Raw genomic sequence first — 15600 nt, 5'->3', positions numbered from 1 at the left:
AGAAAAATAAGTTTAGAAAACAATTTTAGATAGAAGTAATAATTGTTTTTAAATTATCTTTTATTTCAAAATAATCAAAATCTACTTTAGCTTACTTCTAAACCTATTCTTAGAAGAAAAAACTTAGGAAATGTTTGGGGTAAAGAGTTATTTTTTTAATTTTCAAAATTTGGTTTGATTTTTTAAATCATTAATTAAAAAATAGATAACAAATAAAGAATTTTAAATGTGGAAGCAATGCCTACAAATTTCATTTAGAAAAAACTCACTTAAAAAAAATCAAAGATAAAGTTATTACATTTTGAAAATCATGGATTAAACACACAATTTAAAAAAGTGGAGACTGAAAATAGAATTAAAAGAAAGAAAAGAAAAAATAGAAATAGAAAAACGAGAATGATTTTATAGAGAGGGTTTTGTAATTTATAATTTGCATTTTATCTTTTTGTGTGTGTGTGTTCTTAAAAGTGGTTTTTAATGCATTGAGTTTCACATCAGACACCAAAAGGCTTTTGTTACTTTGTGCCAAATGGAGGGTCCTTAGTTCTCTCTCTCTCTCTACCCTTCAGTTTCTCTCTTGCTACTGCCCAGAATCAAAGACTTCAATCTCTACTACTTCTTCTCTTTAACCCACTGATCTCCAGATTTCTTCAGGTATAAACCTTTAATTTTCCGCTTTCTTTCTGTTTCTTCCTCGATTTCTCTGCTTGATTCTGCTATTCTCGTGTTTTCTTAGCCAATTTCATCTTCATTCTTCATTTCTTTGTTGTCGTAATGTTAGTTTCCTTGCTTCTATGTTACTGTTCTTCTTTTCTTCCCTATTTCCGTCTTCCTTGAGCTTACAGAGTTTATGAATGAATCTCCTAATTTCCGCGTTGAGAAATTTGGTGAAAGCTCGAGGTTCTTTGTTTATGAACTTATATATAGTTTTGCGTTGTTGTGACTAATATGTAGACTGAATCTTCTTCTTCCTACGTTTTTTTTCCTTTTACTTACCGCTTATCTGAAAGAATTTTAGAATTTAAGATCTGCAACATGTCTTTTTGTTTTTTTCAACGTGCTGAACAGTCAAAGAGTTATGAATTCCGCTCTTTCCTTTTTTGATGAAGCGAATTTTCTTTTTTCTTTTTGATCTCTGGATTGATTTCGGTTTCAGTTATACCTGTAAATTTAATGCATTAATACCAGCGACTGCACACATGGTTCATTTTTGACCTTCTGTTCGCAGATTTATTTATTTTGGCTTAAATACTTTGTTTTTTCTGCCTCTTAAACGTCCTGATTTCGGGGGCAAAAGCTACGAGATTGTTCTTTTTCTGTTTTCTGTTTTCTTTTCTATGTGACTGTTTGCAGCGGCTCCTCATTTCTTAACAGTTATGCTAATCATTTAGGTTGTTGTTATATGTGAAATTCCGATATGTTTCAGTGTACTGAGCGCAGTGCTTTCTGGCCTGTTCTTTTGGAAATGTTTCTGTTCGTCTCTGAAATTCGCGCCATATTTTAGAGAAGTATCTTTGGGTTAATGAAGATGAAAGTTTCCAATCATAATGACAATTTTCTCCCCTACCTCTTTCATCGTTTTTCCTTCTGGAAGCCAGCTTATTGGAAGGATAGAAGAAAGTACTTTGAAATTGGGCACCGTGTCTTATAGTCTAGGTAGCTGGATGAATAACATAGTAGAAAGAACAGAAGAATCTATGCAGTCTGGCTCTCTAGTTGAAATCAGGAGATTCATAGTGTTCTCTGTTTTATGCAGGTATAAAATCCGGGCTTTCTTCTTTCTGTAATTTTGATGTCTCCACCACTACTTGATGTTGGGGAGGTGGAGGAAAGTCGCAGCAATGTCACTCTGTTGGCTTCCTCAAACTCAATGGAGAGTGTCAGCCCAAACAATTTGGGATTTGAAGAGCGTAATTACATGGGATTATCTGATTCCTCTTCGGAGGACAGCTGTATGACTGCCACAAAGTCTGATGGGAACAAACCCTCGCTGAATCTTAAGGCTACAGAATTGAGACTAGGTCTCCCTGGATCTGAATCCCCCGAGAGAGACCCAGATATCAGCTTGCGTAGCTCTTCTCAACTTGATGAAAAACCACTATTTCCTTTGCACCCATCAAGTGATGGTCACTACTCTTCCCCACATAAGACTGTTGTCTCAGGCAACAAGAGGGGGTTTTCTGATGCTATGAACGAATTCTCAGAGGTGAAATCCTGCTGTTTTTCCTGTTTCTGTTTGAAAGACTTGCAGGAGTAGTAATGTCTGGTCTCAGTCTTAACTCTAGAATGATTTAAATCTGATGCAGGAAAAATATCACGCTAACATAGGTTTGAAAGCTGGTTCTTTGCTAGAGAACCTTGGAAGTCAAATGGGGAAAGTGAAAGAACCAACCACACCAAAGGCTGTACAAGAGAGGCCTCAGGAAAATAGTGAAACTAGGCCATCTCATAATGAGACTGCAAATAACAACACCAGCGCACCTGTTTCCAAGTAAGTTATAGAAAGGGGGTGGGAGGTTGCCAACAAGTTTTCCCTCAACTCAGAGAGATGGTAGCTTATCTGCTGAACTTGCAGGGCACAGGTTGTGGGTTGGCCGCCCATAAGATCTTTCAGGAAGAACACATTGGCTACAACTTCAAAGAACAATGATGAAGTTGATGGAAAGGCAATGCCTGGGGCATTCTTTATCAAAGTCAGCATGGATGGTGCTCCTTATCTTAGGAAGGTCGATCTGAGGAACTACTCTGCATATCAGGAGCTGTCTTCTGCCCTTGAGAAGATGTTCAGCTGTTTTACGATAGGTGAGCTATTTGAAAGTTTCTATTCGATTGAAAAATCTCTCCCATGATGAAAATAATGTTGTTAATTTTAAAACTGATACTTAGAAATTACCTGTCTAGTTTGCGTGGATCTAGTTACTGTTGTTTCAGTATTGAGCAGGTCAATATGGAGCTCATGGAGCTCTGGGCATGGAGAAAATGAGTGAGAGCAAGCTGAAAGATCTTCTTCATGGCTCAGAATATGTTCTAACATACGAAGATAAGGATGGTGATTGGATGCTTGTTGGTGATGTCCCCTGGGAGTAAGTTATACCATTTTAATCAGTTGGTTTCTAATTCTATCACTCTATCTTATGGGTAACCACATCTCATATTAGTTTAGGTCCAATATTGCATGTGAAATACTGATGAAATCTCTCTCGACTCATATAATTATAATTTTGTACTGTTTTGTGGGGTAGGTCATTGGCAGGAGAGAAATAGTAGGATTTCTGGAGGAGAGATCTTGGGAGGAGGTTTGGGGAGGTTGTTTGGTTCAATGCTTCCTTATAGGTGTTTGTCCATCAGACTTTTAATTATCATATTAGTTAAATTCCTTTTTTTTCTCCCTCTTTTGATAAAAAGCTTGGTTTAGTTCTTTTAGATTGGATTCCTTCTCGAGTGTTGGGATTTCTCTGTGGACTTCTTTTTNTATATATATATATTTTAATTTTTTTATGACCTTGTACATTCTTTGGTTATTCTTAATAAAAACTCAGGTTCTTACCCAAAGAAAGAGAAAGGAAAAATATAATAATGATAATAATGATGACAACTCAAGTATTCTGGTAAAATTGTTTAGACAGTCATGGATGGACGTTTATGGATGTAATGGATGATAGTGACAGAAGCATTTGGAGTTAATGTCCTTTATTGAGACAGCCATTTCCATTTCCATTTCTCTTTTATTTGACTCAAGCTTGATCAAAGCCATCAAATGCTGTAAAGTCTTCCTAACACATTGTTTGTTCTATGTAAACCTATGACTGTAATTAAGACAACCAACAGTTCCCTCTCAAGGGTTCTTTTAAGCTGAGACGGTTTTTGTGAACATTTTATCTCTATTAATCGAGCATTTACCATTTCCATATTTCCAGTAATAGCTATGTAAGTTCGCCACCACGTGAAGATATTTAGCCAAATGCCAAAATATTTTCTATTGTCGATTGATGAAGTTTCATTAAATTATCTGTTACTTAGAATAAAAGAAAGATATTGTGTTCAATAATAATAATAATATAATTAAGATAAATTACAGAAAACATCCGATTTCTAATTCTGAATTCACTTATCCAGGATGTTCATCGACTCTTGTAAGAGGCTGAGGATTATGAAGAGCTCGGATGCAATTGGACTGGGTGAGTATTTGATGCATATGTTAAGAATTCTTGAATACATTAGGTGCTGCAGCATTTGTATATGGCATGCGCCTCCATCAGCATAATAGGATTAAAATATGAAACTGTATGCATGCAAATGACGTATGGCTCTTTAGCATAATTCTATAAGGCAAGAAACTTATGTGACGGCTAATGGAGATTAAATGTTCAGGATTTTATGATCTTATATTGATTGGTCGATTATTACTTGTTACATTCTATTTTTCATCACTCTCATTAATAGGACAAAGTGCATTGAGTCCGCACTTCCCTTATCGGTGCTGCATATGAAATCACTTTAGGCCGATGATATCATGTGTAGTGAAATGGTTGGTTCATGAGACTTTAAGCAATCATTGTCCTGATTTTGAACTTTAAAAACAAAAATGGTTCATTTTGACTATTTTATATTTGCATGGCAACAAAGAATTTCGAACTGTTCTCATTGGTTCATTTTAATTTTACAGCTCCTAGGGCGGTGGAGAAGTGCCGTAACAGGAACTAGCTAATAAGCGCAATGCCACGGTTGATGCTATCCATCCAAATGTTGGAACAAGATTGATCTAAACCATAATTACCTCATACGTGGCTCTGGAAGGTGGTTCGAGGAATGATGGAGTGTTGGATGGGATAGGTTGTTGTGTGCATTTCCCTTTGTTACCTTCTGTTTCTTTCTTCTTTCTTCTTTCTTCTTTTCTTTATTATGTTTATGTTACTTTGATGGTGTCTAAGCAGTTGTCTAGTTTGTGAATTGAACTATTTAAGAATTATTGAGAAAGTCTGCAGATTTGTGGACAAGTTCCTGTCCCCTATTTGCAGGACTCCTGAAAGTTTGTAAAGTTATTGGTTGTCAAACTGTGTTGTTTTGAATGCTCTGTAATATTGTAAACATTCTGTCTATTTGACTTTGACTCCTTCAAATCCTACTTCCACCTGATTGTTCTCTTAAGTTCAAGTTTTACCATATACTCTGTTAAGTTTTACCGTATACTCTGTTTTAATCACTAGCCATTGGTAGCGTTTGCTTTCATTGTCTATAACATTTTTTTTCAGCCAAAGACACGAAATGACTGCTTCCAGATCAAGTTATGGATACATATCAGAAAGAGGAAAATTCCGTTAGGTTGCAAAAGTAGTTTGAAATTACGCCAAAACCTCGTGAGGTAAGACAAAGTTTGTTGTAATTTGCTTTCCATATGTACTTGAATTATGAAGAAAATGCCAAGCCTACCAGTTGATGACTGATTGATAAAGTAATAATTTAGGTAATGCCAGTCTTGTCAGTTATTTGGATATGGTTGTCTGGTAGTTCTTAGAGTATACATGTGACTTCTTGATATAACTGTCTGCATTATTGATTCTCAAAATAAGAATTATATTTCCCTTGAAGGGTGCTGCCCCTAGTTGCATACATGCATATGCTCTCAAGAGCTGCCCCATTGGCAAGAACTTGGAATCTCTTGGTCGTACCGACATAGAGGTTTTAGCTTAATACGATAATAACTTCTTGATGTACACATACGATAAGATACATGCATCATCAGTTGAATCTCAGGATTTTTATGGGTCAACCAGTTTCTTTTATTAAGTCTAATAAACTTGTAATTATTGGAATGGACAGTCTTAAGACAATATGAACTACGTTATCTAATGAATACCTTTTTATGGCATACAGTGTAAGTGGGTGTTGAAGAAAATTATTGAATGCAGTGCAATGAATGGTAATGGAACTTTCTGATTGTGTCTACCCACTGACTCTCTCTATTTTATCTTGTTGAATCAGTGAGAGGGTACTCTGTTGATTCTTTTGGAGCAATGATGAGACTCGTAATGCATTCATTGCCCTGCTCTAAAGATGTAAGGTAAGGAAAACAGTATATTTTTGTCTGCCATTGAATTGCTCATTTATTTTTGAGAGGTATTAAGGCACAGGCCAGTAGTATCTTAACATTTATTTGCATAGAACTGCTCAATTGAATTCAGATCCCCTTCCCCCTTGGGAGTAAAAAGAATAAGACAATGGGTTAAATCATGTGGATGGTATCTTCAGACTCTTACAAATTAGCAGGTTTGTTGGGTGATTGATTAACCATCCCCCAACTGGTTGGTTTTGTCCTCTTCCAACCTGGACATAGGAGTCTTGTACTGGTGGTTGTCACATGGCCCTTCTGGCTATTTGAATTTTTTTAGTGAAAATAGTAATACTGATACAAATTGGTGGTGCTCTTCCTACCTGCCATACATAACCAACCCATGGATAGGAAGAATCTTTTAGAACAAATGAGAGGTAACTAAACCCATATCTAGGAGAGATAAATTTGACTATTAATTTTGGTAGTGAATTTATAGAACCTGAAGAAGTATGGATCATATAGTTCTTGAAATATTGTCATCGCCTAAGTTGTAGGTGTCTTTTCAGCTTACCCAAGTTCAAACCATTTACAATTTTTAGCAGTTGTAGCTAAATTCTATGTATTTGAGAATGTATTTAGTTGAGGTTGAGAATAATTATTGATCTATAAAAAAAAAAAACGAGTTTTGAAAATTCGAGTATAACTTCTGTGGGTTGAGAATAATTAATTAATGATTTTTTTTAAAATAGGTAATTAATTAATTAATTAATTAAGGATTTTCTCATCCCAAAACAATGCAACTCATTTATTTAGATCCTGTTTAAGTGATTTTATTTTTGGTTCAATTTTTGAAAATTAAGCATATAACCTCTCATACTTCTATTATTTTTTTTTCTTTTTATCTACTTTAATTTCTACCAATATTTTAAAAAATGAAGTCAAGTTTTGAAAATTAAAAAAAAGGTTTTTAAATGGTAGTTTTTGTTTTTGAAATTTGAGTAAAGATTTAGGGTTTTTGAAACTCAGAAGCATGGTTGATTTGTCTTTTTTTAAAGTTAGTTTTTATTGTTTAAAATTTTCAAAATATATACATTATTTCAATTTTCAACTTTATGACATATTTGCTATCTAATTTTTCAAGTACACTTTTAACAGGTTAAAACGTTATTTCAGTTTTAAATTTAGTAAATTATTTTACGAATTGATTATAGGAAAAACTTTATTTTATTTTTAGATTTATTGATAAATATGCAAGTTTCATTTTGTGCTTAAATATTTAGGAGAATAATTCTATAAAAGTTTACAATAAATTTTTAATTAGTATTATTTATTCTAGATATCATATATCAATATATTTAAAATTACATTCAAGTAAAATTACAAGTATAGTCCTTTGTTTTGAAAACTATGACTACTAAATCTCTAAACTTTCAAATTAAACTCTAATCAGTTCTTTAAAAATGTCTAATAAGTATATAAACTTTCAATGTTGTATTTATTAAATCTTATAAACATTAAAAAGGTTTAAAAACCAATTGTTTTATTAGATAAAAAATTTATTTTTGTTTCTAATTAAACCTTTAGTTTTTAATTTTGTAATCAATAGCTACTAGGGGTGTTCGTGGGTTGAGATGGATTGGGTTGAAAGACTTTTTGGACCAAACCCAATTGTTCGGGTTGTTAATTTCTTCAACTCAAATAATCCTTCTTAAAAGATGAACCCAACCCAATCTAACCATGAAATACTTGGGTTGGTTCGGGTTGATTGAATTATTTTTGTTCTAAAAGAAAGTAAGTTGTTAATATGTAAAAATTTGATTTAATTATTTTCATATATTGAATTAAGATTAACAATTCAATTTCAATTTATATAATGAATATTTTATTTCTAATGTGCTAAAAAAATGTTTTTAGGAGTTGTTGGTGAATAAATTATTAAAAAAAGAAAGATAAAACTTAAATAAATATATGTATATATGATTGTATCATAAGTAAAAAAATATACATTGTAAAGTTAATAATAAGTTCGGGTTGGTTTGGGTCATTTTAGGTGAACTCATGAACCAATCCAACTCACAAAAATTTTATTTATTTGAATCCAACTCAACTCAAATGAGTTGATAACCCAATCCAAATCGCATAGGTTGGGTTGGGTTGGGTTGATCGGTTTTTTCGGGTCATCGGATTTTTTGAATACCTCTAATAGCTATATTATTTTTTAAAAAGTCAATACATATTAGACACAAAATCAAGAATTTAGGCCTATTATTTATTTTTTAAAAGTTCAAGAATTATATATGGACACGATTTTAAAAGTTAGGCTAAAATTTTAACCTCGTATATAATTGTGTTAAAATTATGGATTCGATTATATTGGTAGCAATAACTATTTTTTTTAAGGAAAAATATAAATAATAAGTTCAAGTTGGTGTTACTCGAACTAATTTTAGTTAACCTTAGTAATAAAATTGTTATTTGTTGGAATCTAATCAAATCAACTCAAGTAATAAAGTATTTATTTATTCAAATAAAATTCAATCTAAATAAAGATGGATCGAGTTTTTTGAGTCATCAAACCTAGATTTGAATAGCCAAGGTAGGATTAATCAACCCCATAGCATTTTTTGAGTAACCTAGGCATTTCTATGAATGTGTATTTCACTACCATCGATATCCATCTTTTTTACTTTGAAGAAATATGAATCCGAAATAGCACAGGCACACATCCTATACAGTGAGAGAAAAATGTAAAGAGCCCTCTTGCATGGATTTGTTTTAGCCTTGAAAGACCGAATCGATAGAATCTCTTTTACTTAAAGCCCATGTGGGAAGTTGCAACACTTTTTAACCACTCTCAAACAACATATTCTCTACAATTATTTTATCATAAAGCACATATGAAACAAAACTAAGAACAATATTAAATAATTTGCTAACATTTTCCATAAGTATTCTGAGAGGCTAAAGAAAATTTGTGGCCATTAGAATTAAAATTGTGGTCATAAGGATTTACTTGATGCCAAGTCTATTTGGACAATGAATAGGTAGGTATCCATTGTTGGCAAACCATCCAAATTAAAGAGAGAAACTTTTTTTCTTTTTGGTAGCATTCTTCTACCATTGTTTATGGTTTTCACTCTAATTTGTTAAGGGGTTTTTATTGTGTTATTTTTTCATTATTTATTATTATTCTTTTGTAGATTCAATTTTGTATCTGGTCTCAATCATTTGAGCATGTGGTATAAAACCCTGGTCTTAGGTGTGAATACTTATAGTATGTTTTATAGTTGTCAATAAAAAATGGATCCCTCACATTATAAAATAAGTAGGATATTTTTCACCTTTATTGAAAGGCACAAAAATTGTTTACTATTCGTGATAGAAGTAATAATGCCAAAATTTGAGATTGAGAAGTTGAAGGATACTAATTTCTGGTTGTGGAAGTTGAAAATGAAGGTTGTCTTTAGAAAAAAGATAATTGCATTGTACCCATTAATGAAAAGCTTGTGGAATGAAATCACATATAACAACAAATGGAACTAGATAAATGTGAATGCTATTTGCAAATCTTCATCTAGCACTAGCAAATAAGTATTGTCAAGCATAGAGGAGAAGAAACTATAAAAGAGATTTGATATCAACTCACAAAATTGTATGAAACTAAGTTACTTCAAGACAAGATTTTTCTTGAGAAGAAATTTTATACTCTCTAGATGTCAAGAGTCTACTTCAGTGAGAAAATACATGAATACGTTGAATTACTCTATTTTCTTAACTCTCACATCATGGTAATAAAATAGAGTCAAATGGATGTATTAAAATTTTACTTCAAAGTCTTTTGGATTCTTATGATCGACTTGACAAATAATGTTTATACGTACTATTTAAGCTTTCATGTTATTGGAGTTGTGGTTTTGGAAGAGGAAAATTAATATTATAACAAAAAAGTAAGTTGACAAAGTCGACAATAAGCAAAGGGTCGGACAATGATAAGAAGCAAATCAATGGAATGTGGCTTAGTTAAGTTAGTCAAAAGAATGTGCTCTTGTTAGTTCAACTTTCAAGCTCCGGTGATTTGTGTCTTGTCATTGCCAGAACCTATGCTTGTTGTGAACCTTTGAACGATAACAACTTCAATACCATCAAAGTTTAGATAGTCCGTGAAAACATTATTTGTCAAGTTGATGGCTAGTTGATCATACAAATAATTACGATTATGAGTAGAAGTTCAACAAATTTATTTGATTCTATTTTATAACCCAATGATGTGAGTTGAGAAAATAGAGTATCCACATGTTCATGTGCTCTATTATTGAAGTAGAGTTTGACATCTGGAAAGTATAAAATGTCTCTTAAGAAAAAACTTGTTGTGAAATGACTTGGGTTTCATACACTTTTGTGAAATAATCTCAAATCTATTTACATTTTTCATCCCCTCTAGAATTGACAATGGATCTGCAATAATATCTTCGTCCATCTTGTTTTACTTATTGTCATCTATGATTTTTGCTAGCCATTCACTGATGATTGTACAATAATTATTTTTTGTCAAGATAGTATTCATCTTCAACTTTTAGAATGAGAAATTTATCTTGTTGAACTTCTCAATCTCGATTTTTTCCATCATTACCCTTGTCATGTACTATAAACATTTTTTGTACTTTTAAATAAAAGTAACATATCTAACTTGTTTTATGATGTGAAGATTCCACTTTTTAGTGGCAACCACATAGCAATAGTATACAACAAGTATTCACACAAAAAAATTAGGCTATGATATCACATAGTTAGAGAATTTGAGATCAAATAGAGTAAGATTGCAACTCAAATAGAATGAGAAGAACAATAATGCTAAAAAAGAAAGGGAATAATATCACACACTGGTTTTATGTGAAAAATTGTCAAACAAATCAGGTAAATTCATGGAAAGATAGAATAATTTCGCTATAGAAAATAGGAGCTACAAACTCTACAATAGTATAGTATGAGAACAAAGAGAGAAGTCTCTATTTTATCCCACACTATTTGAGATGGTTTCCTAAAAATGAGTGTCCATCAGTTTTTAATCAGAATAAACTTGGCCATCATTTAAATCTTTAGACTAAAATTTTGTCACAAATTCATCTTGGACAAAGTGTGTAAGATTTAGTGGCCACAGACTTAGCCTCTAAGAATACTTGTTAAATACGTTAGCAAACTACTTAAAATTATTTAACAACCATGATAGCAACAAATGGTTTTGAGAGTACTCCTTGAGGTGATATTTATAGTGCCTTTTTTTCCTCGACCAAATGATAAGTTAGAGCCTTCAATTGATAATTTTTTTTTTTTTTTTTAAGATTAACCTTATAATCAGTGCTTTGGCTTATAGTTTCCATGTTTTATCACCTACTTTTTTAATAACTTCTAAAAAAACAATGCCAAAGTTTGAAAAAAAAGGTCTTTAAAAAATTTGATTTAGTTTTTGAAATTTAATTTGAAATTCAAAGTGATTTTAAGAAAGGCTAAAAATTTATAAAAAAGCATTATTTTCAGAAACAAAAAATAAAAAACAAAATAATCATCAGGATCAGACAGAGCCTAAGGATATCATCCACAACCAATGAGTTGTTGTAGCTCAAGTTATGATTTATAATGTATGTTTAGAAAAGAAGAATATTAAAGAAACTGTAAGTTGGAAAAGTAAAAATGCTAACTTACTATGTGTGACGGATCTAGAACTTATATTAAGTGTGGGTGGACATAAAATTTAAGTAAAATTAAGATTTTGAGGCTAATAAGGTTCTATTTATAATTTTTAGACGAAGGTTACTTGTAAATCTCCTACATTTACTGTTACTTTTCTTGATAACTCATCGATTTTAAGTTAAATGAAAATAATGTTAATGAAAAAGAATGAGATAAAAAGAACTAAACATAAATTAAAAATGACAATCAAGATAACGAAGTTTAACTACATCTGCCATAGTTCTATTTTTTGATCTTTAACTCTGTTTCAATCGATCTAATGTTTAATTGATTTAATGATGACTTTTAGGGACTATTTAGGAGGTTGAAATGTAATTACGATTATTGAGAATTAGAGAAGTGTTAGAATACATGAGCAATCGAGGGCGGAACAGAAATGAGACTGTGAAATGTGAAAATGATGGAAAAAAGAGTTGGGTTGAAAATTGTGAGAACAAAATGAGTTTGATATTACAAATCAGATCCAAAACGCTCAATTCAAACATGGATTTTGGATTACATCAGATACAAATCCGCATTCCATTACATCCCAAACAGCCTCTTATTGGGTTGGTATTATTATTATTTTTATCATTATGTTTTTTTTTTTTACGACAATGTGATTGTTACTATCTGTATTATTGTTATTATTATTAAGAAAACATTACTTTATAGCAAGTGGATCATGATTACAACCAAGCAATTAGGTTAATAGCAGGTATTAGTCAACTCTTAAAAAGCATTATGTACTGAATCACTAACAAGTTAGCATCAACAAATCTGAGTTGTACAAATTTTAATTTAATACAATGTATCCAAACTTGGCAACTGAAAAAAAAATCAAATGTGAATCAAATCCAAATTGAATTTAGATTCTATATAAAAGAAAAAACAAATCGATATTAAATTAATTTCAATCCCATCAAATGAATAGTATAATTTGATTGAATAAAGGACAATATACTTATCAGACTAATGAAAATTATATTTTCATTAAGAAAATCAAATCGAATTATTAGATTTTCAAGATATATTATAATCACGACTTGTAAACTAATGGTTTTAAAACCTGCAACGAATCAGTTCGATCACAATTGAACCCAATAATTTTTCCAATCAACTTATTTATAAATTGTCAATAATGAAGCTTCTGAAATTTAAATTAAAGGAAAATTGTTAAGAAATATATTTTCATATTTGCTCGGTATATTATAAGAAATATATTTTCATCTCTGATTTGTAAAAACTGTAATAATGGTAATTTGGGAAGAATAAAATAATACTTCTCATTTTCTAATTCATTAATAATTGTACATATATATACATGTGTAGAATGGCTAATAAACTAATCACTTAATAAACATAAATTGTAAATAAATAGCAAATAAAAAAAAACCCAACTAATACTCCCCTCAAGTTGGATTGTAAACATCTATAATTCCCAACTTGGATAACAATCAATACAAATGAATAGCACCTAGTGGCTTCGTAAACATATTGACTAATTGAAATTGACTTCAAACCAACAATAGCTTGAGAAAGCCATCTGCTATTCGATCCCGAATGAAATGGCAGTCCAACTTTATGTGTTTAGTCCGTTCATGAAAAATAGGATTAGTGGGTATATGAGTAGCTCTTTGATTGTCACAAAACAATAAAGCTGGAGTTTGAACCTTAATTTTCAAATATGAGAGTCGAGAGGAAAGCCATACTAATTCACAAGATGTCAATGTCAATGCTCTGCTTCAGCGGATGATCTTGAAACTATACTTTGTTTCTTAGACTTCCAAGAAACTAAAGAATCACCCAAGAATACACAATAACTAGTCGTAGAACGGCACGTATCTAAGCATGAGGCCCAATCAAAATTTGAAAATGCTTTCAACTGAAAATTCTTTATGGGTTTAAACAAAATACCTCGACCTGGTTCAACCTTCAAATATCGTAATAAATGATGTGCAACAACTAAATGAGCTTTACAAGGCTTAGAAACAAACTGACTAAGCTTATTAACAGCAAATGTTATATCTGGCCGCAAAATGGCTAAGTAAAGCAATCGCCCAATCAATCGCCTATAAACAGCAGAGTTGCAAGTAAATCTTCATTAGAAGATTGTAATTTCAAAAATGGATCCATTGGTGTATTTTCAGTTTTAGCTGCTAACAAACCTGCATCTTCCAAAAGTTGTAAAGTATAATGATGTTGAGAAACAATGATGCCATTAGTAGATCGTGCTAAATCAAGCCCAAGAAAATACTTGAGTGCACCAAATCTTTCAATTTAAACCGATTATTTAACAAGAGTTTTAAACGATTAATAAGCTCTATGTTTGCGCCCATGATGATGATATCATCAACATACACCAAAAGAGCTACAAAATCCATTCCATGTCCTCTCACAAAAAGTGAATAATCAACTTTCGATTGTTCAAAACCAACAGAAATCAAAGTATCTGAAAATTTGGCAAACCATTAACAAGAGGCTTGCTTGAGTCTATCGATAGACTTGTTCAAGTGATAAACCAAACACTCCCCTTTAAATGAAACACGCTGTGGTGTATATCCAAGAGGCAAATCCATATAGACTTCTTCAAATAATTCACCATGGAGAAATGCATTGTTAACATCTTGTTGAACAAGATGCCAATTTTTGGAAATAGCGATTGTAAGAAAAACGCAAACAATGACAAGTTTAGCCACAGGCGAGAAAATTTCCAGAAAATCTAGTCCTTCCTGTTGAGTATATCCTTTTGCCACTAACCGTGCCTTGTAACGCTCAATGGACCCATCAGTGTGATGTTTTACTTTGTCTACCCATTTACAACCAATGCTATGTTTATTACTTAGTAAAGGAATAATCGTCCAAGTATTGTTGTTTTGCATTGCTTTAAGTTTTAATTTCATAACTTCTTTCCAATGAGCATAAGGCAAGACTTGGTGATAAAATTGTGGTTCATAATGAGAAGAAACCTGCAAGGAAAAGATTCTAAAGGAAGAGGATAAATGGTGATAAGAAACATAATTGTGTAAAGGGTAACAAGTAGATAAATTGGATGGTTATGAATGGCTAAGGAGATTGCAATGGTAATCTTGAAGATATGATGATATTTTAATAGATCTAGAGGATTTACATGGTGTTAACATGAGAGCAGAAGGAGGGATAGGAGACGAGGAAGAGGAATTTTGAGGTGGGGTGAAGGATGAAAAGAAAGATGTGGAAACAGAACGTAGAAATATTTAGTTTGAAGAATCAGGCAATGATGAAGTTGTGGCAGTGGAAGAAGTTTTTAATTTTGAACTATGGATAGGAGTTCCAATGGAAAAAGAATTGTCAGGTGTATTTTCTGGAGTGGAAATATTAGGCAAAATAATAGGTAAAGTAGATGGAAAATTGTTTGGTAGAAGGTTTTCTGATATAGATTTTTTTGTTGGAGAATTTGTAGGTGTCAAATTTTTAGGTGATAAGGGATATGGCATATTAAAGGCATATAGTTTGGGTAAGACAACATTAAGGAACGGGTCGATTTAGTCAGTAGTAGATGCTTGTGAAAGAAATGAAAATATATTCTCATGGAAAACAACATCCCGAGAGACAACAATTTTGATTTTCTATATCAAACAACTTAAAAGCCTTCATACCAAGAGGGTAACAAACAAAAGCAGCTGGAAAAACTCTTTAAGAGAACGAGTTTGTTGTATAGTCAAAGTTGAAGCATAACATAAGCATCTAAAAACCCGTAGCAAAGAATAATCAGGAGCTACTCCATTTAACAATTCATAAGGAGTTTTCCATTTCAAAATGGATGAAGGAGTTCTATTAAT

General features: G+C 31.9%; 1 protein-coding gene across 3 annotated transcripts; it reads left to right on the top strand.

The window, feature by feature from the left end:
• Positions 1–480: 480 nt before the first annotated feature.
• Positions 481–5125, top strand: LOC120075358 (auxin-responsive protein IAA8-like). Of its 3 annotated transcripts, none has more exons than XM_039028668.1 (7): positions 484–654; positions 1757–2206; positions 2307–2491; positions 2576–2802; positions 2942–3083; positions 4117–4178; positions 4667–5125. In XM_039028668.1, exons 2-7 carry the CDS (start codon positions 1793–1795, stop codon positions 4702–4704), a joined length of 1068 nt encoding a protein of 355 aa, XP_038884596.1. In that variant the 5' UTR covers positions 484–654; positions 1757–1792; the 3' UTR covers positions 4705–5125. The 3 variants fall into 3 exon arrangements, 2 of the variants coding, with proteins under 2 accessions (XP_038884596.1, XP_038884598.1); XM_039028670.1 differs by lacking the exon at positions 484–654 and adding an exon at positions 718–1656; XR_005481314.1 differs by lacking the exon at positions 4667–5125 and having other exon boundaries at positions 481–654; positions 2932–3083.
• The last annotated feature ends 10475 nt before the right edge of the window (positions 5126–15600 follow it).

This window comes from Benincasa hispida, chromosome 4, assembly GCF_009727055.1.
Source record: "Benincasa hispida cultivar B227 chromosome 4, ASM972705v1, whole genome shotgun sequence".
Classification (NCBI taxonomy): Eukaryota; Viridiplantae; Streptophyta; class Magnoliopsida; order Cucurbitales; family Cucurbitaceae; genus Benincasa; species Benincasa hispida.
This window is presented reverse-complemented; position numbering and strand designations above follow the sequence as displayed.

What these genes read in the sequence shown, in the direction of transcription:
- LOC120075358 (XM_039028668.1), top strand. Translation starts at nt 1,793, where the DNA reads ATGTCTCCACCACTACTTGATGTTGGGGAGGTGGAGGAAAGTCGCAGC. An exon ending in CTATGAACGAATTCTCAGAG is followed by an intron (nt 2,207 to 2,306) that starts GTGAAATCCTGC and finishes AATCTGATGCAG; the next exon opens with GAAAAATATCACGCTAACAT. An exon ending in CTCGGATGCAATTGGACTGG is followed by an intron (nt 4,179 to 4,666) that starts GTGAGTATTTGA and finishes TTAATTTTACAG; the next exon opens with CTCCTAGGGCGGTGGAGAAG.